General features: G+C 42.9%; 1 protein-coding gene across 2 annotated transcripts; it reads left to right on the forward strand.

The window, feature by feature from the left end:
- Positions 1-4,107: 4,107 nt before the first annotated feature.
- Positions 4,108-17,535, forward strand: LOC308073115 (NELL2-interacting cell ontogeny regulator 1). 2 transcript variants are annotated; one of them, XM_080410914.1, is made up of 4 exons: positions 4,108-4,230; positions 4,390-4,546; positions 11,277-11,365; positions 14,372-15,220. In XM_080410914.1, exons 2-4 carry the CDS (start codon positions 4,423-4,425, stop codon positions 14,390-14,392), a joined length of 234 nt encoding a protein of 77 aa, XP_080267040.1. In that variant the 5' UTR covers positions 4,108-4,230; positions 4,390-4,422; the 3' UTR covers positions 14,393-15,220. The 2 variants fall into 2 exon arrangements, with proteins under 2 accessions (XP_080267040.1, XP_080267039.1); XM_080410913.1 differs by lacking the exon at positions 14,372-15,220 and adding an exon at positions 15,227-17,535 and having other exon boundaries at positions 4,112-4,230.
- Positions 17,536-27,171: the final 9,636 nt, after the last annotated feature.

Genomic DNA, 27,171 nt, shown 5'->3' on the forward strand with positions numbered 1-27,171 from the left:
TGCTAGGGCTCAGCAGTGACCCAACCAGTTTTGCTGGCCTCAGAGCAGTTTCCTTGGCTTGCTTCTGACAATGCTGTTCAACACAGCAATACAAATCTTCCTGAAGTTGATTAAATTTGGCTTTCCCTACCTGCAAGACCTGTTACCATGTCACAGAAGGAAACTGAACTGGTTTGACTTGATTCTTGACAAATACCTCCTATTTGCAACTCCAGTTTTTGTTTTCTGAATGCTTACAAACTGTTTGTTGGTGGGATTATTGCTTCTAAAACATTCATAAGGACTGATGGTAAACTGGCTTGTGTGTCATATAAGGGAGATTTTCTCTTCCCCCTTTTAAAGATAGTCACTCCATTTACCCTTTTCCATGGCCGGTATAGCTCACATCTTCCCTGAGCTCTCTGCAATGATTGCTGATGGTGGTTGCTTTGGTTTCTTCTTTAAATATCCTGAGGTAGGTCTAGTGATAGCCCTGAGTAAAAAAAGAGCTCTAGGCAGATCGAAACCCAGAAAAGTGATGTGCCACAAACCTACAAGCGTATGTAACCAAAGCAAATTTCTGTTCAGTGTTCTTACCTAAAACTTGTGCACTGGTATTAGTTATGTTAGCCTGCTGCTCACTAGTTTGCCTTGTTTTGGTTGGGTAGGTAAAACAGATGCTAAGACCTCTATTACTTTCTAGGCCTCAGCTTGATTAACTTTCCCCTTCTACTGAACAGAGAACAAACTCTTCACTTGGTTTCTGTCTTCCTCACTCTCCATGTGTTTAAAAAATGCTTTCTTGCTATTCTTCATGTTTCTCACTATTTGCATCTGGATTTGCTACTTGGCCTTTCTGGGGCCTGTATTGTCTTGCCACTCTGTTATTCAATTAATAGTAACCAGGCACAGATTTTTCTGTCTCTGTGCTTTCTTCTTCTGTTTGAGTTCAGAAAAAGGGCTTATGGCCATGTTAGCAGGCAATGATTTAGCACTTCATATTACAGTGGGATTAACCACCCCACTTGCCATGTGTACTCATGAGTATAATAATAGAGTTCTAAAATTAGAACCTTTGCCTGCACCTTCCTTTTAGGCACACATATCTAACTCAGGCCTTTAATGTTAGTGATTTTAACTAGGTACATACATTTTGTTCCTTCAGTGCAAAGATGTAACTTTCAATACCTGTGACACTTAGGCATCAATAAGAGATTTTCTGAGGGAGCTACCAGATGTCTGCCCTCATCTTCCCAATAAATGTCTGGGTGGTTCTGATTATTTTGGAGGAAACTCTTCTTTTGTTAGCAAATGATAATTAGGCATGGCTTCTCTGTAGAAAAAGAAAATGAAGTACAAATATTTCCAACAGCCCTCTGGGATTCACTATGACATTCTTCAGACAGCAGTTGGACTCCTATGAATCTCTTGGAATTTTCTCATCCTTAAAATTAAATTGGGTACTGATATTCCTTAGTCATAGGGGTAGGCAATAGGGAATATAATAGCAAAGCAAGTCATGCAAATGCTTTCACGCTTCTCTCTTCTTCAGCTTTGCTGGAGGTGATAGAACAACACAGATTTCTGGAACTTCTTCATGCAGACCAGATTCTGTTCCCTGTGAATTGAGAACTGTGTCTTGGACCACACGGTTCTGCTAGCAAGAGCAGTTGGGAACTTCTTTCATGCTTCTTAAAGACCATGTCATTTGACACAAAAACTGACCCAACTCTGCAAGTTCAATGTCTGATTGTTTTACATTGGCACCAAGCAATTAAAAAAATGGGCATTATTTTAAGCTTAGCGGTGTGCTGTAACACAAAAATAACACCATCCACCCCATTAGATGGTGGATAGAGGGTGCCCTACCACAGATCCCTCCCAGTGTCACAAGTGGGACCAGGTTCAATGGTGGTGCACTGTCTGGATGGCAGTAGGCCGGTTCAGCAAGGACCCCTTCTGTGGTACTATTGCCGTGTTAAGTCTGGATATTGGGTGGCGGAGCAGTCAGAAACCAAGACAAAGATGGTCCATCCTCTCGCAGAGAAGCTCTATTGGATGCATATACGACTATGCAAAACTTTGCTGTGATATAGAGGCCCTAATAACAAGATACCACCAAACCATGTGTAGGCATCCTTGGAGTCTTGGCATCCTAGGAATGACGTATTTCAAGACCTTCAGCTTTATTCCAAATTTTCCCAAGTTCTCTGCTCTGATCCCCTTTATACTTTTTGCAGTTGTTTAGGGTGGGTGACACTACTTACTTCTGTGGTTGGCCTTCTTCCCCGAGATGTCAAATTCCTTTCCTTGCTTTATCGTGTGTTGCACTGCTTGTTCTACATACCTACTGAAAAGACCAAACAATTATGAAAAAGGTTTTACAAAATACTTATGATTTTAGAAAATACTATATTGATACCTTGAAAAAATATTAGAACAAACAGTGCTTTCCAAGTTATCAAAGGTTATTGCATCTGTAGGCAATTCCTTTCAGTCCTTTTCTTGAAGCTCATGTATGAAAAGTATGATATGGCCATGGGACCATAATGAGGCTATGCGCAAGAAACACATATGCCAGCATGAATGGAAGTGTAAGGTTTGCATTTTGTGCCAGAATTTCCATTTGGTGTTATTTAACACTGCAGATCAGGGCTAGACTGTGACCAGCACTAGATGAGTGTATAGGCAAACTGTACAACGTTGTTCCATTATATCCTGGCTCTTACAGAACTGCTCCTTTAACAGGCATCTGAGGCCTGTGAAGAGACAAACAATGTTAAACTGAGCCATCTCACACAAACTCACTTCAGGCATCCAACTTCAGAGTCTGGATCAGGAGTCTCAGTTTCTCATAAAGTCTGTGGAGCCATTTTGGTGCATGTGTGCCGTGACTCACCTTATGAAGACCCCACTGGCTGAGACTTTCATTTGGACCTTCCATGCAATGGAAGTTGAGCTTCAGTTGCACTTTGGGCTAAAAATTTGCTTAACGTGTTACTCTTGTAGGAATTGCTTCTACAACTCTGGGCTGCCCCTCTGCAGTCTTGCATGCACAAGGCAATTCCACTTTGCCAGGAAGCAGTCAAGAACCTGGGGGCCTTTGAGATGACCTTTAAATTAACCTGGTGCAAAAAGCATAAGCATTGAAATGAGTGATGTAAAAGGTAATTCTGAGGAAGCCACAGGAACAAGTAAAATAGAAGCAGAGTACGTTGCTGGTGACAGTCCCTAGAGCTGAAGACATCCAGGGGTAAATTGTGTCTCAGCTTGGGAAGGCTGGTACCTCCACAGCCTGGCAGGTTAGTTATTCTGTACAGAACAGGAAGGCTGGAGGCTGCTCCCTGGTGAGAGGAGACATAGTGTCCTCCCGTGAAAGAACAACAAAGATGAGTCTTGAACCACACTCTGGGGCAAACAGGTATTGAAAGTGTCTCTCTCTTTTTTCCAAAAAGTATAAAAAATACCACCTCCACATCCTGAAAGCTTGATTTCAGCCAGTTACTTACGGAGATCCAGAAGGGCTCATGCTTGAGCTTTGTCAGGACACAATCTATTAGCAAAATCCTGGATCAAGAGTTGATCTTGAAGTGAGCGTCTTTAAACTTTGACAGTACGTAGGTTTTGACTGGGCTGTTATCATGGTTACCTAGTGTGATCCTGTGCAGGATCCATATTCCTGGGCTGGTTCATGTGCCAATGTTGCTGTTGTCCACAAGGCTTTGTTTTCAAGGTAGTTAAATGAAGACCATAATGTAGTCTTCCCTGGCATGCAGGGCACCATCAACAGGCCCTGCATCTTTATTTTTTCAAGCAAACTTTGGAGTTTTAATCTCATTTTAAACCTCTTGGAACAAAATCTCACTTTGAGTTACAACTAAAGCAAGGGATGGGAGCTGCATATTTCAGCTCATTCCCTTTGGGAATAAAATTGACAAACACAAAGATTGCCTAAGACCCTCTTACGTGCGTAGCAGCAGCCAGTGTTCACCAAGAAGAGGACATGGCCTTTGAGGAACTGAGTCAGGGGAGGAGCTCAGCAATGACCATTCACCACATTGTGGTCCCTTTAAATCTTCTCCACTTGGCAGCTCCAATTTTTCAGTGTTGCTATAGCAAATCTCCATGGCAATGACCCTAATCAGGGAAGGGGGATGCAGAGGGGGCGCATGCTCAGAGCGGCTGCTGGAGCCTCTCCTGCTTGCTACAACTGCTCCAAGGGTCTAGCAGACAGGCGAAGAGAAAGATCAGGTATTGGGCAAACTGGTCCGTGGGGTGCGTTGCAAGCACATGGCATGTGGGTTTGTTTGCGTGCGCATGTGGGTCTGTGCTTATCAGGTCTCGTCCACTTCTTTGTGGGTTTGTGTGTGGTAGCAAACTGCTGATTTTCACTATTTCTCCTTGTTTCAGGCAGGGAAGATAGCTTGAATTATTGATGAGATAATGGCGTTGCCGTCTGTCTGGAGTGTGATGCGTGTGGCGATCCCGTTCATCTCAGTGGTTGGCCTGCTAAGCATGAGGCTTGTAGGGGCCAGCCAGGACCCTGGGAGTGTGATTCCTGCAGAAAGTATGTACCTGTCATGTGCACTCATGCCCTCCCGCTGCACCGCGTCTGCTTTCTTTCCTCCACTTAACTCACAGCAGCCACACAGACCTTAAGCTCCAGGAAAACGCTGCATTGCCTGATTAGCGAGGGAGTAATGATGAGTTTGTAACATGTCAGCAAAGCCCATGAAAACAACGCTTATAAAAACAGCACGTAAGCAAAGGATTAGTAGTCATTTAGGAAAAAAATGCTAACTGCATACTATAATTTTTATTGGAGCTTGTTTCAAAGCTCTTTGGGTTTAGGTCTTTTAGATCTGCTTCTAGAGAGTTTCATTTCAAGATTTGCCACAATACATATAACATGCTTGCTAGTCTGGATATTGTTGGAAGAAAATTTGTGTCTATTTCTGCTAAGGCATTACATTTTTCTTATTTTAGTATTTAGCTGGAACAATAGGTCAAGTTCAAATTTCTTGTAACTACTACAGACTGACACAGGGGAGGTTTACCCAATCAGTGTATTTGTAAAGCATATATAGATTTCTGAAATCCTGCTGCTATTCTGCAGATCTAATAAATAAATAAATATGACAGACTGGCTTGAGCACACCACGGAGCTGGGTTCTCTTGAATTTGGATCACAGCTCTGCATTAGCTTCCTCTGTCATTTTGAACAAGTCTCTACTTAAACGTTCTTAGCTCCAAAATGAGGCAAAACATGGAGTCAGTGTTCTCAGGGTGTTCTGATAACAAGTGGAAAGTAGCCTTTCACTAGAAAATGTCCTCTGGGAGAAAAAAAAAAAGGAAGGTAATTGTATACAAACCTATCTTTAGTTCTTAGTCATGCTTACTTTGTATCACAGCTATCTTTTCACATGGCTGCAGAAATATTTAATAGAAGACCTGATTTAGTCACTGTTTTATTCTCCTATAATTCCATTACTAGTTTTCAAATACACCTATGTGTATTTGTCTCTACAGAGTTTACATGCTGAATTCCCTTCTTTTTCCATTCTTTTCTTTTAGTGCTAAGTTGTGGTTCTTAAACAGACCTCATTGACTTCATCTCTATTTTGTGTGTGTGTTTTTTAGGTATTAATTAATTTTAGTAAGTTTTGTGACAAGTAGTCCATTTTGTTTCCTCAGGGAGAATATCGTGCTTGAAAAATAAACTATATGTGCCCTACATGTGTGTCTATTAGCAGAGGCAAGTCAACACATTTTTGGGGCAAAGTATATCGTGGTTCCTTATTCTGCTTGTGTGGTGGAAACTCCCAATTTATCTGTAGAACAAAACTCTTGGCCAGGGTCTCTGACCCCAGTCTCAAGGAGTTGTATTTTTTATATCTTCTGGCCAAACTACTGAGACCCCTGAGGAGCACTTGAGGAAGGTTCCTTGACTTGTCTGACTCCTGCATGTGAGAGAGAGGAATGAAAGGCAGGTCAGAGTGTTTCTGTGTCCAGTGTTTCTGGAGAGACAGGCTGCTCTGTCCTAAGTAATGGAGGCTGGTAGCATTGCTACGAATGCACAATGGTATTTATGTCTGAGGCCAGGTGAGGAGGAAGACTCTCAGCTGATCGTGGATGGCAAATTGTTCTGTGCTGCTGTAGGGACAGAGTTTTAAAGCAGCAAGAAACTCAGGATGCTCCTAATCAGCCACTTGTTGAGACAGTGCTGCATAGCTGCTAAGTGTTCCAGGTACTTTCCTTTGCCCATCTAGTCTCTTCCTGCTAGTTAACCTGTGGAAGTCCTCCCTTAGGACGCTATGGATGCTAAAAGTTTTCTTGGGATTGCAGAACTGATTGGGTAGATTCAAGGGGGGAAAAAAAACCAACTTAGAAAGGGCTGTTAGCTACAGCAGCAGTTCTTCTGGCTCAGGAGCTGCCTCAGCATATTCCTGAGACCTGGGAGGGTCTCTGGGGACACATCTCTCCATACTTGCCCTGCTGTTACGCTCTTTCATGGGCACCCATTGCTGGCTGTGAAAGTCATGTCTATAACCAGTGCCCATGGACGTTCCCTGGCATGGGGACATGGCTGTACTAGTAACCTGCTACAATGGTCCCTGGCACATTTTTGTCCATGACAGGAGGCCTATCACCTGGATGGAAGACAGTTTACTGTTCCAGATATGAGCTGTCCTATGCCAGCTGCTCTCAAGGCTTGGGAATGCTCCTAGACACATTTATTGTACTAGAAGTGATGTGGCTCATGAGAAACAGGACAGTGGGCCAGGCGGACCTTTGATGTGACATACTGCAGACATTCCTGGATCTTTTCCTGCTTGATGTCAGATGCACTGGCTATTTCTCATCATGCAGTGGATCCTCCTGGGCACTGACCCATTTTGGGGGCAGTGCTACTGGTGCACGTGCACATACCTTCCCCATTTCTGGCACTTAAGTCCATACTGTCAGCCCAGGTAAACTGGTGGCTGTGGGATCCTGAATGACCCAGCAACAAAACCGTGGCTCTAGTACATGTTCTTGGCAGGGGTATATGATGTATATGAACCGTACTAGGTGTCCTTCTGCAGGGCAGACCAGTGTGGTGCTCGATGCTTTTCTCTGTTCCCAGGTGGATGACGTGGTACTGGGAACATGCCTTTAGTAGGAACAATCTCTTGTGGACCACAAGGCCCTACAGCCTCACTCTCCCACTTGGTGGGAGAAATGTGTTCTTCCTACAGCAGCATGAGCTGGAGAGGGACAGCAATGTCCTCATGCAAGTGTGGGAGGTGCAGGAGTCACCCGAAAGAAGCATGAGAGTGAGTCACAGTTCTTAGCATTGCAGAGGGATCCTGCCCTCTGTGTGGCACTGATATCTGGCTTGGGGTACCATCACCTGCTCTCTGCTTGGCATAGTTTCTGCCAGCCAGAGAGCCAGGCCCAGCTTTTTATGAATAACGCTAATTAGCAGTGGTTAACCATGTCCTTATACACAGCACTTTGCATATGCAAAAAACTGTTCGAGTATGAAGTGGTCTTACTAACATTTGTGGATTATTTTGTTTAAAGTTCAATGCAATCCACTAGAAAAAATATTAAGTAATTTCTCCAATCTCCCATTTCATTTATAGCCCAGATCACCCACTGTGAAAGCTGAAATGTGGAATTTGAAGAACAGAAGCTGGTCAGTCTGTTTTCATTAGCCAAGGTGCATGAAATACAAAGAATAGATGCCATGTGCATGTGAGGGAAAGTAAATCAGACTTCCACAGTGCTTTCAGTTCCAGTTTTTCACCAAGAAGAAGCCAAGAAGCATATTTTAGGCTCTCCTCCCCCACTTCTCCCCAAACACACAAAGACACATACAGTCTTCGTGCTGACAGGACCCATTTAAAGAATTATAGCTGACTCTTGATAATTCTCATTATGTTAATCCACAAACCTGTTAAGTCTCCCTATGAATGATAGTCTGTTCCCAGCTGTCAGCAAGGAATTAATAGCACTCTGCTGTACTTCGCTATGAGGCGACTTAGGTTTAGTTTCATGATTACTATAAGCTGATGTAAGCCTATGCTGCCTTTGCCCTCCTCCCCATAACCTGGCCTCCTGCCCTTGCCCTGTTTCTTGTTCTGGCCCCAGAACTTGGGTATTCAGGATCTGATCTGGAGAAAAAAAGATCAGCAATCCAGCTGACCGAGCAACTGCATGGTTACTCCTGCTGTAAGTGACGGAAAGTGTGGAAACATGTAGCCAAGGACAGAAATCAGGGTGGGATTGCTGCTATTGGCAACAGCACATTTAGATTTGTTTAAAACCTTTGTGAAAACAGACCCTTAGATCATTATGTTGGGGAAATGTCCATGGGCATCCTACTGAAAATATTGTAAGCATGAAGAGAGATGAAGTCTAGCTAAATAGGCCAGTTTACCAGTCCAGCTCTTCAGTCTGGAAAGGAGACACTGAGGCAGGGAGTGATTCAAAGCAGCAAAGTCATAAGCTGGACAAAAATAGTGAATATTTAATAACTGTCTCTTCCACTGCAAAAAATTAGAGGCAGGAAATGAAGGCAGCAGATGTTAACCTCAGAGCAGACAGGAATGGTATTTTGTTCACTCACTGAATAGCTAAGCTGTGGAACTCATTGCCACAGGATGCTGTAGGTGCCAAAAGTTTACATGGATTCAGGAAGTAATGAGGCAAATGAATGTGAGAAAAATTCACGGCAACCTTATCAGATGCAGAAACATCAGTCAGACTCAGGATATCCTCAAACGTCTTGATTCGCTGGAAGAACATTTCTAATCTTATTCTTATATATTCCTTAAGTATTTGCTATTGGCTACTGCAGGAATCTGGCTAGTGTAATAGTTTAAAAGCCTGTTTAAATCAGTACTTGGGCAGGTTTGCTGGTAAAAGTCTGACTGTAGCTACAGGCTTTCCAGGTAACAGGGTATCACCTCTATTTTATTTGGGGAACTGCATGCAAGTTGCTCTGTGCTAGTGCTTGATGGAGAGATCAGAACTGCCCTAGTTCAGTTCCCAAAGTGCTGAACAGATGTAAGCTCTGCAGGGCTGCATGGGTGGAAGAGTTTATAGCTAGCCACCTCCCCGGCTGCTTATCACCTCCTCCCAGGTACAGCTGTCCTCTCATCTGCCGGTAGTGCTGCTTCAGTGAGTGCTCTCTGTGCTGCTTGCTCTAAGTCAAAATGATGTGTCCCATTCTGGGATGTAGCTGGTTGGAGAATGACATGAGCTCTCTCGCTGCCAGTGCTACAGGGCTGCTAGCTCCCAGCAGGCAGGAGTACTAACCTGACCCAGGGATAGCTGTGCCTGGAGAAGGACCCTTCATCAAGAACAGCCCAGGAGACTACTTTAGAAAGTATGAATAAATATCCCATTATGTGGTGAAACTGTCTGCATCTGCATGGTGGCGTCAAAAAGCAGTGTGGTGTGAGTAGCTTCGCATGTGCTGACCCAGGACACAGAGCTGCCCAGGCAGGTATCCTCAGTGTCACCACCATTTTCCTGCAGAGGCTGCTTTGATGCCAGGGCAGCTACTTTCACAGGGGTGGCAGAGTGAAACAACCACTTGGCATAGTTGTGCCGTTCCACTAGTACCTCCCTGTCCACACAGGAGCACTTGGCTGCCATAAATACCAGTGAATGATTCCATGCAGCCATCGCCTTTATAAGGGCCTGGGAAGATTTCCTGGGTAGCAGGCAATGATTGACTATTGAATTCATGACTCCTCAGAGAGCTTTCTCCACACTGCCAGAGCAGGAGACATTCATTTATGACCTGAAGTTTGGATTTTTCTCCATCAAGTTCTGATTTTAAGAACACTTTAGTAACAAGTACTTCAAGATATGCAGCACTTCACCAAGGTGTAGCCAGGGCAGGGTGCTTTCTGAGATCACAGCAAGGGGAGGGAGCAGACCATGGCATCAAGCAAATGATGGATTTGTTGACAGCAGACTGAGGATGCAGGTTCTCTCTGAGGACTCTGCTCCATGATCTGAAGTGGAAAAAATTAAATCACCGAAATACTGAAAACAGGAGGGGGTTGCGTGTCTTTGAAATGTGCTCAAAACCATCCTGTCACTATTTCTCTCGGACCTGGAGTCTTTGTGAGTGATGTACTTACAGAGGTGGAGACTTTGGATCTCCCCATATCCCTGGAATTCAATCCCTGGCTTGATCCCTGGGTCTCCCTGAGATGTCAGCTGCACGGAGGGGAGATGGAGGAGGATGGATGGGAGAGAAACACCTCCTGGACAGGTCAAAGACCCTAAGAGGTTTGCTGGGGACCAAGAAGCCCTCTGGCTGCTCCCTTCTGTCAGGCCCAACTGCTAAGTCCATGTTGGCAGCAGGGTGCCAGGCATGGGGTGCTGCAGTGCTGCACAGCAGGTCCCTGGCTCCAGGCAGCTCCCCAGCTATCTCAGCAGCAGCTTTGCACCCTCTTTGCTTTGTCAGAGCAGCACAAGTGGCTGCCTGTGGGCAAGGGTTTCAGCACTCCCCCCAACACGGGGGCTCTGTGATCAGTACAGAAGGCCTCTCTTCCCATTCCACCTGCACCTCCTCCAGTACCTGCATTTCTTCTCCTAAAAACCCACACATCATTAACTCTGGGACTGAACAAAAGGGCTTAAGTGCAGGGTGAATCCTGGCAGAGTGAAAATGCCCAGGTCCAGAGGTGAGCCACTCTAGTTGTTGTCGTCTCCTTCTCCCCCTCTTCTCTGCCTTTTCCCTGCCCTGCCCCTCTGTGCACACACACTGGCACCAGCTGCAGAGCCAGTGGGATGCTTTGCATTCCTGGCAGAGAAAAAATACAGCAGCAGGTGAAAGGAAGCAAATACAGATCTGGCACTGTCCCTTGCCAGGCTGCTCTGTAAGAGCTCCTGTAAAAACAGACCTGCCTGTCTGATTTCTGAACCACTGCAAACTGCTATTTTCAGTTGACAATTAACCCGTGTCTGAGGAGGGTTGAGGATTTCAGTTTTAAGGTAAGAGGCTGGGGGCTGAAGGCAGGCGGCACTGGGCACAATGAAGCCTGAGCTGTGTTCAGAAGAGTACACACAGCAAAATGCTCTTGTGTTTTTTCTGGTCCTCAGACATGTGCACAAGGACAGATACAGCCCTGTCCACGGGCAGCCCTAACCTTGTGCACATGCAGGTGTGGGTGCCTGGCAAAATGGATTTGCTCCTGGCATTACAAGGTCTCTGAGTATTCCCCCTCTGTACTGCTGCACTCCAGATTTCATGCTGTGACAATGATGTCTTCTTCTGTACCTTTTTCCAGGTCGCCCCTGTGTTGACTGCCATGCATTTGAGTTCATGCAGAGGGCGTTGCAGGATTTAAAGAAGACAGCATATAATCTAGACGCACGGGTATGTGTTTCTATAGAAATGCTCTTACTTAGCCTTTATAGCCAAGTGGCCAGGTCTGCCTGTCTGCGTATAGCAGAAATGACATCCCTGCTGACTCACTTCCATTTCAGCAAATAGGATTGTACCAAGTACAGATTATTTCTTCCTAGGCTGGAGAGGTTCATTAAAGATCATCTAGTCTAACTTCTTGCATAACAGGCTAAAGAATTACCCCAGACAGTCCCTGCATCAAATAAAGAAGGAAAGATGATGCATGAAGGAGAGAAGAACAAGAAAACCGATTTACTCTCTACCTCACAACATTGTTTCTGAGCTGTGGACTGACTGCTCAGCGGGTAGGAGTGGAAAGCAAATGGGAGAGCAAGAAGGTGGCAGGCAGGGCTGGCAGAGAGGAAAGGGAAGCACATATATTCTTTGCGCATGGATCGATAGTCTGTGCAAAAGAGGGAAGCACATTTGCTTGGGTAGCTATCACAACACACAGGGCATTTTCCTCACATGCCAGTCTTGTGCTGCAGAGGTCCCAATGAACAAAAAATGAGGGTGTGTTAAATCCCCTGATTTTAGCAATGTATGCATATGTGGGATCGTAAGTATGCATAAACACTGACTGCGGTAGGACTTATCGCAGTGGTTCCCATGCTGTCTGAAGTTTGCAAGAGGCAGGAGGTCTCTCAATTCTAATAAAGCCTCACCGTGTGTGTTTTGTCCTGCCTCTCCTTCCCTAACAGCTCCATTAACGCTGGCAACATGACAGTAAAGCAACTTGTGGTGAGTGAAACCAGTTCGCAGCCACATCTCCCAGTTCCTTTAGGTGCCTGCTCAGTGCCTTTGACCCGTGTCACCTCTCTTGGTAGGTGAGAAGGGCTCCTTGCTCCTCTAAAGTCATGCTCTACTCAAATTATCATTCACAGCAGAGTCAACCAGAGTAGTAAATTAATTGTGCCTCTCAAACTATAACACAGAAGGGCGATTACATTGCTTTGCCTTTGCTTTCTTGTGACCTTGGGCAATCATGTAGGGCCCTACACAGTAAGGTTGGGGTGACTTTAGCTTTCTTGAGCTATCAAGAGCAAACTGATTAGGGCAGAGCTCTGAGTGCAGTATGGGTTACGTTGCAAAAGTTTCCCATGCATTAGCATAATACTAAATAACTCTTCAGTGGTAGAGTGTGAATAGGGACTCTTTACCTCCAGCAGCTGTGCTAGGCTGTTCTGGTACCTGGTGGGATTTCACTTAAGTTTGGATTAGGTTCAGCTGAAATATTTACATTTCACATGACACGGCAAGACCATGTGCAATCATAGCTGTGTTGGTTACCAGACTTTACATGGGAAGTTAAAGCAGGTACTAAATTTCTCTAAGCCACACTGAGAAGATTTTTTGAATGCAACAGAGGCAGCACAATTCCTTAATCCCACTTACAGACATATTCAGACATATCTGTGTTGGCTATTGTATTTGCAGAGCGGAGTAAGAATACAACCCACCAAAGGGCAATGCTGTGTCCTAAGAGTGAGGCAGAATATAAAGGGAGAGGCTGGCCTCAGAGTGCTGCAGGGTAAGCTGTTTCAGTGAGGACTTGGGACAGGCCTAAGATGCCAAGGCACTGATTCAGCCAGCCCTCAGTATTAGAGAACAAGGGGCATAGGAACAGCGCATCATCAAAACAACCACAACCAGTTATCTGGAACATCACCCACGCTTTGACAACTGTCAGAGTTTAATACCGCTAGTAAAGAAAGGGTATATTACCGTCCATCTTTTTCAGCCTTTGGATTGAGACTCCAAAGCCCTTTCTGGAGGAGATGCTTCAGTTAAGTACAAATTATTGAATGATGCAGAGATACAAAAGTGAAATGCAGGGTCCAGGGCCTTGCAAATGGCACACTGCAGCTTTCTATTCTCTGCAAGGTACAGCCTCCATACCCTTACTCCACTGGTGCTTGGTTTATGCTGACCAACTATAATTTTTCAAGTTTTATACACAAACAACTTCGTCCAGCAACTGAGTCTTGAAAGTTTTTACAAGGGGAAACTCCATGCAGGACTGTTCCTACCAGGGACTTCCTAAGCCAATGCCAAGAGGGCTGCAATTAATTTTGTAATTGATGCTTCTTTTTCGTAGTCTTCAGTTTACAATTGAGTGCTCCCAGATCTGCTCTTCCTGCCTGTAAGCAGTCATGAGTGATGCCTAGGCAGGGTTTGTGGTAACAGTGACAGCTTGGCATTACAGTGAAATCCAGTAAGCCTGTTTGATGTTAAGGTGATTCTATGATTTCTACTGGGCTCACAACAATAAGAGCATTCACTCATCCAAGATTTCATTGTACAAGCAAGGAACAGTGTTTAGTAATGCCTGCCACTGCACTAAGCCGATAAGTGAAAGCAGACAAGGAAAGTGAACAAGTCATCTTTAATGCAAACGTGGATGTCAAAAGTCTGAGTTGAAAAGGACAGAGGGCTGTGGAGGGGAAGGAAAAGCAGTTCTCAAACTGCCTTTCCTTGCAAAATTTTGCAGTTGGAGAGCAAGAAATGAGGAGCAGAGAGTGGGAGCTGCTAGGGGACAGCGGTACTGCTGGCCAAGCAGGAAAAGCTTGGTGGAGCAGGTCTCCAGGTAGAAGTGCCCGGCTATTCCTTTGGAAACTGCGTCTTTGTTAATCAGCCCTTTGCTCTTACTAATTTTTCATGAGCTATCATGCCAGAGGAATACCAGCAGCCTGAACACCTTGCTATTTCACGGAGCATGAGATAATTTGTTAATAAGTGGGCTTCATCCTTTAATGTTTTTTCCCAGTGCGGATGGGATACGCATTCGTGGTGAATTTAAGCCTGGTAACTTTTTTTCCCCTCTCAAGAAACTCTTCAAAGTCAGTCTACAAAGTACTTGAGGGACCACAGACCACAGGGTGAAAACCACAAGATATGCTCAGGAGGAAGTTTCTCTTCAGTCACAATTGCACTCGTTAACGTGAGTTCTTGCACTGACAATTTTGAGTCTTGCAGGAGACTCAGCTTCTGAAATGATGGTGCCACTTGAGAAGTTCAGCCTTTGTTTCTCAAAAAGTGAGACCAGGACACACAATAGACTTAAATTATTTGATCACAATTAAAGAAACGATACTTAAATATCTTTAAGGATTTAAAGTTAATATTCTTTCCTGCATACTGAGAAAAAAAAGCTTGTAAATGCTTTTCCACAAAGGCGCTCCAAAAACAAGACCGAGTAATTTTAAACGATGTATGTAGAGAATGGTTTTCAAGTTTTCAAGAGTTCCGGGGGCATAGCTCCAAATGGATTCGATAATAAGGCAACTGTCAGTAGATTAACTCAGGTTAAAATAGGAGCCACAAACTCAAGTCATGAAAAATCATGAGTTTCAGACAACAAGGTTAGTCTGACAGCTGGATTGAACTCAGAGTTATTCTAGAGAAACAGCAGTGTAACTGGGAGCACAACTGGCTCCTCAGCACGTGGTATCTGGCGCAATTAAATCATACAGTACTGAAACGTTGTCAACAGGAAGCCAGCAATAACTGCATAGGAATTAAGAGTAGTGCAGTTGAAACTGGAATTTTTCTCAGCCTTTATAAAGGACACTTTAATGATTTTGACAGCCTACTCCCTAGTAGTTAACTGTGAAAATGAAAACATTTAAACTATAAAAATACTCTCTGTGCATCTTGGTTCTGAATATACTTATTTCTTCACTTTTTCTGGATGAAAACCAGCACTAATAACTATGATTTTTCACTCAGCAAAGCACCTTGGCTACAGCTGTGTGGAGGGATTAGGTATAATCAATTATATAATCTTTTAAACTGATATATTCAGTTCTTTGATTTCATGTTTTTCTGCAGACAGAAACCCTCCTCCTGAGAGTGGAAAAGAGAGGCCTGTGTGATTGCTTTCGTGCAGTACACTGAAAAGAGCACTGGGATTTGGCCAATGGACATTTATTCATTTTTAAAATACTGTTCAATAAATTACAGGAAGATACAGAGTGCAAGTTGTGCCACGCCATAAGGAAAACAATTTTTATCCAGGCAGGTACAGCTCAGATAATTTTTGCTTTGATGTATTTTATCATTACTGTATGCAATATTGCATCTGCTGAAATGTCAACAGAAGAAACAGCGCCCAAGTCTCACTCGTGGCTTTTATGAGAGGATAGCATCTCACTTTTCTAGTATTTCAAGCCAAAAATTGTCCTTGGATTCTCAGGCCAGCCCATCAGCACACGTGAATTGCCATAGATCTGTGAAAGTCAATGGAGCTGAATTCTTTAATGCATTTATGGTAGAATATATCCCTAACATGAAAAGGAAGCTACTTTGCAATGATGCATAGCTAAACATTTACAAACAAGCAGTCATGGCTTTATATAGAAATTAATAGTTGTCACTGCTTGGCAGTCCAAGGAAGGTATTTGTTCCCAATTGTATCAATAGTCCAGTGCACAGAAAACACTGTAATCTGTATCACAATTTTAATTTCTTCAGAGCCACACAGTAGCTGTGATTTTTTTGGAGAGATGTATTAAGTATCTAATGTGATCAGTAACATTTGTAATCGCATGAATACTGCCTGGCAATTGAACCGATTGCGTCTGCCAAAATCTTCTGGAGAAGTGTCTTTCATTAAGCAAATCACATACTGGATTGATCCACTCAAACTGGCCTCTACACAGGGCTTTGGCAGAGAGCCTACAAAATGCCTGTGTGCCCAGGAGTCTCTTGCAAACTGTATTCTGAGAAATATTTAAGTTCTACCAAAATGATCCATAGCTCTTGCATGGACTTTACATTCCATAGCAGTGGGTTACAGTGCTGATACTATTAATATTCCTGCTGCAGTCAGTGTGAGACAAGAGAGAACAAAACAATTTAGGCGGTGTAGTAGTAGTAGTAGTAGGTGGCAAAATTGCGCCTTGTTACTCTTTGAAAAAGGAGAGCAAATCCTTTCTTGTTATTTTCCCTTTTTCCTTTGTTTTGGGGAGGAGAGCAGAAAATGGCCCCCGTGGAAAATTATTGTAGATAACAGTAAGATTTTTCATAGGGCTTAAAATATCATCCCCAAAGTATAATTAGTAGAGATCTGTGTATCAGCTAGAGAATCTATGTACAGGCTAGACACTTTTGTACAAGCAAGAGTGTGGGAGCAGTATCAACAACAGTGGTTTTCAAAGTAATTTTGCCAATTCTTATGAATTTGTCTCTCTTCCCATAAATGGCTGATACTTTGCTGTCAGGCTGCTCAGTAAGTTATGATGGAAGATATTTGTATGTTTCCAAAGTGCTTCTCTCCCATTTTCTCTACCACATTAGGCACAGGGAAATAGGGAACTGTGACCCACTGCCAACTTTGTGTGCAGTCATACTCAGTAACGCAAAGGAGCGTATTGCCGTATACTCTGCCAAAGTTGTTCAAAAAGCATGTGTGTGGTTCTCATCAAGGAAAAGGTTCCTTGCACCTGCATTTCAAGCAGGAAATTCACTTTGTCCTTTGTAGTGTTCTAGAAAAACCCTTAACAGGTCATCAGGATCTAGTTTGTATAAAAGAGAAGCAGCATGACACAGCAACACATTGCTTCTAGCAGCATTACACTCCAGTGGTGACTGACTGACAGGAAGCAATAGAGGTTCTTATCATAGACCATATTTTATTTTACAGATAAGACACTAGGCTTAACACAACTCCTTTGTGAAATATTAAACTTAGGTTACTTTACTCCCACTTAGATTTGAACCAAAGTAGTGCACAGGTTTTTTTGAGTTGGCTCTTCGCAGGAGATGGAGTTCCAGCACTGAACCTGTGAATTTTCCAGCCCAGCTCACCTTATCAGGGGGCAGTATGTCTATGGTTTTGTATTGCTATTGTGCATGCTTATTCTGCTGGTACCTTAAAGAATCTTGCAAAGTCCTGTTAGCAAACACTGAGGTTTTTTGGCTGTGTTTTTATTTAGAAAAATGGTTGCTCACAGTTGAGGTTTGATACATGCAGCTTGTTACAATAAAAAAGTGGAATGAATGACAAGTGGATGTTCTCTGACTCCCAAAGGGATCACAGTGACACTGCAACTTTACAGTTGTGATGACAGTGATTATTCTGTATGTACTCCTCTTTGTCTATAATACAATACAATAAAAGCGCAAGATGCATTATAGTATTTGGTGTGCTTTGTTACTGATTTGAAAAATGACAGTGCTTGTGCATTAGTAAATATCTGGTCTTTAATTAGGTGGAAAATACACAGAGAAAAAATGCTATTTTGAATATGAAAATAAAGAAATCTTGTATTGGGGTAAAATTATGAATGTATTCTTATTTGCTGAAGTATAAAATCAAACTCACTTTTACTTGAAATTAAAAGTACTGCAATCATATTTGTGACCTTTTTTAAGGACTCCATACTCTGAACTTGCTGGTTGTGATAAAGCTTCTTATAACTGCTGGATGGCATGAAGAAAAAAATAATAATTTATTATTGCTCATGAAGTTAATGTAAATTTGGAACCCCATTGAGTCTCTAATTATAGAAGAAACTGTATTTTACAAAATCATTCAATTGCAGGAGGCCTTAAAGCAGGAGGTCTGTTTTGCCACACACTTCCAGCACAGTTTTGCTGCAGAGCCAAGGCAGTTCCCCTGACCTTTTGAAACCAAGCTGTGTCTTCCTTTGTTTTGGTGCAGTGCTGCTGCAGGTAGCACTGGGCACATGGCATTTGTACACAAGGTGGAGTGCAAGTGGTAGGCTGTAAAGATGCACAAGTCCTCCCTATAAGAGAAATGGTATAATCTTATTAGCGTGGTGCTATCTCTGTTTTGGCAAGTGATGGATAAATCCTAGTAATGATCTCTGCATATCCACAGCTTCTCACACCTGAGGTAATGCCTTCTTTAGGTATAATTTTGTGTGTATTCTAAGTTAGTAATTTTGAGCTCAGTCTCAGGACAACTCTCTGAAGACATGTCTCTGGATTTCATTCTGAAAAATGGGAACACTATCTTGCTTGTAATGAAGATTCCTGCTAGGTAACATTAAAGCTAAATAGTATTATTGTTAGTTGAATCTGGCTAGTGTATGGGCTGGTGTTCCTTACCCATATTTTTGTGTGGAATACTCTGAAAGCCCTATGGAACACCCTCTCCAGATGGAAATCTCGTATTTAGAAATCAGTTATTTCTTTGTACTCAGAGCTAGGCTGTAGGCAACTCTTGGCTGATCTGAGCATCCACTATACATGCCCTATTTTCTAAGCAATAGTTATAAAGTGTGTAGGTAGTTCTCTTACGAGTATCCACATGGTTTCTGTGCCCCTTCCTTCACCCGACCCAGGCTGGTACCCAGAAACAAGTCCTCCTCCTGTAGCAGTGGGACTTATGGAGAGGGCTCATGCTGCTACCAGAAGACAGATCTTACGCTGCTGAGAGAAAGCACTTGCTGTGCTGAAGGAGGCTAACAGGAATTCCAGTGTAGTTTAAAGGTAATTTAAAGGAAGAAAGGCTCTGAGGCTGTTGTGCCTTTCCTGAGGCAGGGAAGCATAAAGGATGTTTTTTCTTTGGAACTGGCACAAGGCAGAAAGTTTGCCTTTGCCTCTCCTGGCAGACAGGAAAGAGACCCCCTTGCCTAAAACAAAGTTCTGCTTAGTCCTTCCCTGGCCAGGACTCAGTGTGTAAGAGGAAAGGAGAGCAAGTGTGGAGGGGAAAAGAGACACCTGCCTTCTGCAGCCTGGCTGAGCTCCTGGCAAATCAGTGCTCCTTACTGAGAAACCAGAGCTGCAGCCTCCTAAGGATTTATATGCTGTGCATGGTAAGCAGAGGCTGCAATCATTTTGAATGAGGGCAGTGCTGCAGACAAAGCCGCCCGGCACAGCGGTATCAGGAACAGGATTTGAAATGGGGAGCACAGAGATGTTGTGTGCACTGATGCAAAAGAAGGGATTATTTTCCCCACTCCTGTCAAACATGGCACATGAACTTTCCAAGCTTTCCAGAAGCTGCTTTTGAGAGCTGTCCTATGAAATGCAGATGGAAGAGGTGGTTGTGAATGATCCCTGTGCTCCTCAGCCAGAGCTGTGCAGAACATGGGAAATCTCAGGGAGGATTTCTGCTGTGCTTGTTCCCAAAGTAAATACAGAAGAGCTGGAACTATCTTTTGCAAATTGGTACTTGTCAATTTGAAAATCAAGTGAAAGCTAATTTGCAGGTGCTTTTAACAGCACTTGCTTGAAGAGTCTTCTTGGCAGCAAAAGTTGTATAGAGGAGGAAAACTAATATCAATTGCAAATATGTATATATATGTATAATATGTATATATGTATAAAATATTTAGCATCATTTTTGCTCCAGTAAACATTTTGAATAAATAATTACTGACAGCAATGGATGAAGCAGAATGGGTCTGTCTGCTAAACTTCTGAAAAGACACTGTGGTTTTCCAATTCCTGGTTCTCGCTGCGCCTTGAACAGGCCCTGAGGCTCTGTTCAGAATATGCACTCAGCATCTCTGCATCTCCACACAGGCAAAGGAAGGAAAGATTTTTTCCCCCATGATGATATTCTGTTGCTCATGTTAATTTGTTGACTGCTGGAAAAGGATCCCACAGTAGAAGGGCTTTTGGTCTAACTTAATGTGGACAAGCTTATGTGCCTATGTTATGTTAAATATGTATATGGCTAGAAAAGAAACTGACATTATTATCTTCCTTCCCTGAACCCCAGAGGAGAGGAATGAGAAACACAAGGAGACTGTTAGAAAACCACTTCATCATTCTCATAATTTTTGAGGAGACTGAAGCACATGTTAAAGTTTACCAAAACCTACTTGCCACAAACTTGTCTCACCTACTGCATCCCTGAGCTGGGTGGTGAAGGGGAGACAGCTGGATCTGTGAAACATGCAGTTCCAGTTGGCCATTGAGCTCAAAGATGATAGAGAGGAAAAGCAAAACCAAAAGGACCAGTTGCAATGCAGGGCAGCCACCCATGACAGGGCCTCATACAGTGAGGAACCCCAAGTATCTGCTTGCCCTCTTTATGTGTAAACACAGCCCTGTCCCTAGCAGATAAAAAGGAATTAACATTGATGATCATTAATGTCCATTATTAAGGCTTCAGTTCACTATATCCATCAACATGTTTTCCATGCAATAGCTCTTTGCAGAAAACTCTTCCATAAATGACAGACCTCTTGTTCAGCATGTCTTTTTTGAATGCATTTGTTGAAGTCCATATGTTTCTGTTCATGCTGAAGTCATTACAAGTGCTGTTTTCTCAACACTGTGGCCCAAATTCTGCCCTTATATGCCCACAAGAGATTCTTCAAGAACTTACTGAAAACCACAAGAGGTGACTCAGGCCTGTTTTGCACTAACACAGTGCTTTGTTTACTCTGTGTGTGTCTAAAATAACTCCCTGTTGGATTTCCTACAGTTCCCTTACGGTATTGTAAAAAGCTTTCCTGGAGAGAGCAAAGCCCCTGTTCCCTATCCCTAGAAATACAGAACAGGGGAGTAAAGGCTGAAGAAATTTAATCCTATAAACTGTGTTTCTCAAGCTGATCACGTGTTGGCTTCAAGATTAAATGTTATCCATAGTTTAAGTACTGACTATGTGAAATAACAAACAGAAGCCTAGATTTTTTGTAGTGGTGCAGAAGGTATTTCATCATCTTAAAAGCATGTAAAGTACTAAAGACAGATGGCGTCTACAGCACCAATTACTGGCTATATCTGGTTTTTCTAACTGTTGATACACCAACCTGCTTTTACTGATCTGTCCTTATAGATGGGGACAGAATGACACTGCTCAAAAGGACGGATTCTCTTTACGTCAGATTTCATTCCATAAAAATAAATTTAAAAGGTGAGGTAAAACTATACTTTTTTCCAAAGACACAATAATGATATTGTAACAAGTCTGTTTTCTCTGATGTTTAATTCCTTTTCTTTTTAATTGCTTAAGAAACTGTGCCTGTACCTCACTACTCAGGTGTGTGTGGGAGCTGAATGTGTAGCAGGCTGTAAACGTGTAGAGCTCAGCAGTTAAGTATAGTGTAAACCTGAAGAGGAACTTGGAAACCAGGAATTCTTGAACTGTGATACAGCTTTGCCTTACTGAGGTGCTTTGGGGTACAAGCCATGTTTCCTTTGCCGTCTCTGGCCTCCAAATTCATCAATGGAGGAATACTCTTCATAAGAAGAATGCAGACTACTGTGTCTCACTTGGGGGTATATTAAAAGCAAACATATTTATATACAAAACCAGCAGAATCCTCAAGTTGTAATTGTCACAAGGTGAAATCTGTAGACATAATAGCTCTGCATGACTCCTAGTGTCAAAGATACAAATAATTAGTGTTTAACTATTGCCTGTTTAGCCAACATTTGGATAATTTATACAGGAAATAAAAATGTGAGTGTTAAACATTTAAGTCATTTTATAAAATCACTGATTTTTCTACTTGAATGAAAAAGCTTTACTTCAAATTCTGGTTCACATTTCTAATGCATCTTCCTGAACTATGCTTCTTATATTTCCTTTCCCCGAACAACCACATGAGTAAGTTTAAATACCAAGATGGGCAACAGCAAGGAAATACCAAGGTTATTCTATGAACGTTCACCAAGGAGGACAAAGGAGAAAGTTACGATTTTCTGTTTAGAGACTAGTTTTACTATGTGACTTGCAAGAGCCATCCTAACATAACTTCCTGTATCTAAATAGGCTGCTGCATGTTGCCTGCAACAGAAAAGTACTCCATGCCCAATAAAGCATTGAATGATTGTGATTTTGAATTTGTGAAAATATTCTGAAGAATGGATTGTAGGGACTGCAGAATACTTCATTGTTGTGCCAAAAAAAAAACCCAACAAAGGAGAAGTTGCAAATTTAAAAACTTCTTCATTGCAAATAATTAGCTGTTTCCCATACAGTCATATAACAGAAACAAACAATTTTATTGTGATGGAGTTTGAGTTAGTCTCTTTTAAGCATTTGTTGAGAGGATCTGGATCTTGGAGTAAATGAAGGTCCTCAATGGGTTTAATGAGTGTTGGACCTTGGCCAGCTCTCTATGAACAAGTGCAAGTGTGCAACACTCAAGAATAACGATCAGACTGGTAGCTAAAGGCTGGGAAGACAAATAGGGTAAACTTGAGAAAAATGCACTTAGCTGCTTTCCATTTGACATGAGGTCTGGTTTATACTATGACCATTTTATGACAAATAATTGTACGTGGCATGTGAGCCGGATTTTTATATTGCCTCCTTAAGATTAGTCGCCATTCAGACCTGCAGTTTATTCATGGAAGACCACCAGATACCTCATGTACATCAAGCCACAAACTTCATCATCAGATCCATAGTCTGGAATCAACAAGTGTAAAGCTTTCTGGCTGAGAGGGAAAAGATGGATGTTTGGTCACCCATATACTCTTCCCAGTCACTGCCAACCTAGAGAAAGCACCCAGCCACTTCTGGCTGAGCGAGCGGCTGCTGTTTTGGCCACAGCCCCTCTGGCAGTGCTCTTGCACACCGAGGCTGGAGGGCAAGCCACCAGCACCTCCCCAGAGGGACCCGATGGCATGGGTGCTTGTCAGCCTGTCCACGAAGAACTTTTGCAGGCTGACCAGCACGGCTGAGCACTGAGCGTGGAGAGCAGGATGCTGTAACGCTGCAAGATGTACTGCTGCGGCTGCTGTGGAGCACAGAAGTGTGTCGAGGTATACGTGAACAGGTGAAGAAAAATTCAGAAAGCAGAATCTGTTTTGTGTTTGATACCAACAGTATCCTGCACATCTGATACGCATAAACATGCCCGAGATGTGGCAAGTCCCAGAAGTTTCCTAAAGCACAAGATTAAAAAGGTTACCCCGTGAAGAGAACAAGCCTTCCAACCTGCTGTGCTTGGGTGGCCAGAATTTACAGCGCCATTTTGTGTGCCTGAGATCAGGCGCCATTTTGTGTGCCCGAGACCAGGCACCATTTTGTGTACCCTCAGAATGGCACTTGTGAGGGGGGCGGACAAAATGGTGACCAGTGGGCAGAGTCTCAGGGCAGAGGACAGCCCTGCTGTCACCACACTAAGGACCTGGCCTTCTACCCTAGAGAATCAGGTTGCTGGCACTGGTGAGAACCTCTGTTTCTTCCTTTGGGCATGAGAACACTCATTCTGGAGCACTGACCCATGGGGGACATCTGGGAGCAGGGGGGCAAAATGGCGGATGTCTGTCACCAGCCGTTTTCCTGGACATGTCACTTCCCCAAATGTTCAGCAGGCTGTGCCTGGGGACTAGAACAGCCCTTGGGCCTGTCCTTTTTAAAGTGAATGCAAAGCCCATGCAGAAAGGCAAAGAGTTGTATATACCTTAAGGTACAGAAAGAAATCAACAACTCTGCCTATCTCTGTTGGCTCTGTGAGACAACACCCGTGTGTTAATGGGAGGAAAGCATATGCAGATTTCATATTCTGTGGGAATGGAGACCCCCAGTTGCTTTTCGCCTGAGGCTTTTGGGTTTGGCCCCTCAAGTAAGGGCATTCCCCTGGCCTGAGCTGGCTTCCAGCAGCCTTTGATAAAACTCCAGCCTCGTAGCATTTGACAGTCATTGCTCAAAGCTGCCTTTTCATCTTGAGACAGCCATATTGCAGAATTTGGGATGCTTCCAGCATAACGCTAGTATAATTGTTTGTTTGCAAGAAGGAGCAGACCTAAAATGCAGTTTGCTACTGTCTTATCTTAATAGCATGACTCCGATTAAATTACATGGGAACCACCATGTAACAACTTCACTGTCAGTCACAGAATCTGCCGGGTTATTTGCACTGCCAATTCCAGGGGTCCAGAATCACAAACACTACAGGAGAAATCATGGAATTTTTTTAAAAAAGCACAAGATGAAATTAATATATTCATTTTGGTTCTCTTAATTTTGTGCCAGTTTTCAAAATTTAAGTCATGCTAGCTGGAAATTACAGCAGGAAATAATGCAGAAATGGTATTAAATCTGAAAAGCTGTTAACTCCAGAGAGTCGAGATTTTTAATGTGTTGCCTTTGGTTGTTACAGTACTTAGAGCATGAAAAGTCTTATGCTACTGCAAAGACCCCTGCAGCCTGTAGTCAAAGAACTCCATTGACTTTCTCAGAGTTCAGCTACTGATTAATTTAGTCTGGTGAATCAGGCAAAGGTTGCTTCCACATCACATCATTTATTACATTTTGATGTAGGCTTGGGCGCAGTTTGTTGAGTTGCCTTTCGTTGTGCCTCATAAAGCAAAAGCAGATACTGGGTTTGCACACACAGGTGGCTTCTCAAATATTTCCTGAGGAAGTGATTGTGCAGCTCAAGGGACCTAGGTGTGATCTTAAAATCAATTCCATTTTGAGCTGCTTTAAGAAATTTTGCTTGAAAAGCGAGACAGGATAGCTGTGCATGGGATACTAATGAACAAAAGTAGAAAGACTGGAGAGATGAACTGGATGGAACAGTGAGCCAAGATACAACACTCCAAACCTAATACTCTGATATACTTTCTGTAACAACTGTTTCAGTTCTGCACATCCCAAGAGTCAATATGTACCTTAAGAGCATGAACAATAAATCTTGCAAGGTGCTATCGTAGCAGCTTGCTTAAAACAACATACATCCATACTTAACAGCTTTGCAAAATTGGACATCAAGGGCTCAGTACTCTTTGGGATTCATTGCTTGGCGAGTTTTGCTTTCTGTTTGGTGGTACCATTATTCAAGCCACAACAGTTTTTTCCATTATATATCCAAGTGTTTGGAACCACTGAAAGAAAGATCCACTCCCTATGGAAATGTGGCGCACAAGCTATCCAAATGTTATTTTTGCAAACAACATTTCAAGAACAATTGTTTCGGACTTTACAATATGGGCACTAACAAGAACAGGAAAGGCAATTTGAATGTGGCTTCCAACAGCTTTTTCTCACTTAAAGACCGTGTCATGGGACATTTCATTTTGCACTGCCAGTGGGCTGCAGGATTAGGACAGCTAATGCCAGAGAACAGCTCCAGTAGGTCCTCTTTCATGGGGTGTCCCACAGGACAAGATCCAGAAGAACATAAACAGTAGCTCAGCCCTCCTGTGTGGTGAGCTGGACACTGCAGCAGGACTGTTTCAGGAAACCCTGCTTGAGAGTCAGAGGGATTCGTATTGATAGGCCCCTGTATCTATCCTCCAGGCCCTGCTGAAAAAAATAATGCTTTGGCTGGGAAAGTTCAAAGGAAACAGAAAGGCTCCAGCCCATTCCCTGGGGACAATTCTTTCAAAAAAAAAATATTTCAAACAGCAGGGTTGGATCTCTAACTTGGAGAAATTTGGGGGTGAAACACTTAAAGATTAATCTTAATAAGCAAAGAGATAAGCAGGTGCTACTATACCCAGCAGCCCAGATTTATCCATCAGGACGGTCTGAGGAAGTGTGAAGGGGCAGGGCTTCTATCTGACTCTCATTGAACTTGGCATGCAGTGCTGGAACTGAGGCTGGGGAAGTTGTAGTGAGGAGCTGAACGAGCCAACAGCTGACCCAACCTGTAGATTTCATAGACTGAAGGGGCAATTCTTAGGGTGTCCTTAAAAGATTCTGCCTCTAGGACACTGAAAAGATCATGGATGAGGAAAAAAGTGTCCAAGCAGATCACAGTGGTATTTAAGATGTGTTAAGCTGATACGTTTTCTTGGGAAACAAGCACTCTTTATATTTTTGCAAGTTAAAATGCTGGCATTTGTAGCTTTGCTAGAATTTAAACCATTCATTTTTTTTATTGTCTGGAAAAGCAAGACTAGGCTTATCACCATTTTAGGCTCTGGTTTGGGATGCTGGGAGTGGTCTGGAATGGATTAAACTATACTGGGAATCAATACCTTCACTTTGCTTTTAAGATATCTGTAAGGGAGTAAGCTCCTCAATGGAACTAGGTTCTCGAAACATCAGGAGCTTTTAGCCAATGCATATATGCTACAGCCCCAGCCTAAAGCACGTGTAAGATCACTCAAGAATTTGAACTATGTGAGAAGGTCTTGAGGCTGTGAACCTAAAAATTATGTTGTCAGTCATAGACCAGTTTATTTTTGTTTTGCAATGATGTGTTTTGTCAATGTCTTGAGTACATTTGGATCTCCAAGTCTTTCTGGTACCTGCTGGCTTTTTGCCTACCATATGTGTAGACAACCAGGCTGAAATTTCACATTTACTAACAATTATTTTTTTTTCCATGCATCTGTTAACTTTATTCAGTTCCACATTTCCCTCTGAGCTTTTATGACAATAAAGCTAGAATTCACCTCTCTCTCGGGGAGTTTAAAAACCCAATTCTTACTAATTTCTAACAGAAAATAAGCAACCAAATCTTTCACCTGTCTTACCTTTTCCCATCCAACTAATTTACAGTGGCTGTGTGAAACCTGTGGATTGTTGACTTTCATGGATTTCAGGTTCTCGATCAGTTCTCCTCATCAGATTTCAACAGAAATGTAAGCACTGAGGCTGGAAGTCTCTGTCACAGTTGTAAAAGGCTAGTTAATTTTCCCCTTTGGGTATTTTCTAGAATATGGTCTTATACATAATGTATCTTTTTCTCTGTAGGCTTCCATTTCATAGTTCTCCAAAGCCTTGGTGCTTCCATGTTGATAAACCTTGGCACAGTTTCAATCACAGTGCTTTGGAGCTTTATTCTTTTGTGGATGAAAGAGTCACTGCTAGAAAATGCCTGAGGAAAGCACAGCTACATGTGCTAACGAAAGTTTATGTGGTTAGAAAGGGAAGCTTACCTGAA

The sequence above is a fragment of the Falco punctatus genome (assembly GCF_963210335.1).
Source record: "Falco punctatus genome assembly, chromosome: 1".
Lineage (NCBI taxonomy): Eukaryota > Metazoa > Chordata > Aves > Falconiformes > Falconidae > Falco > Falco punctatus.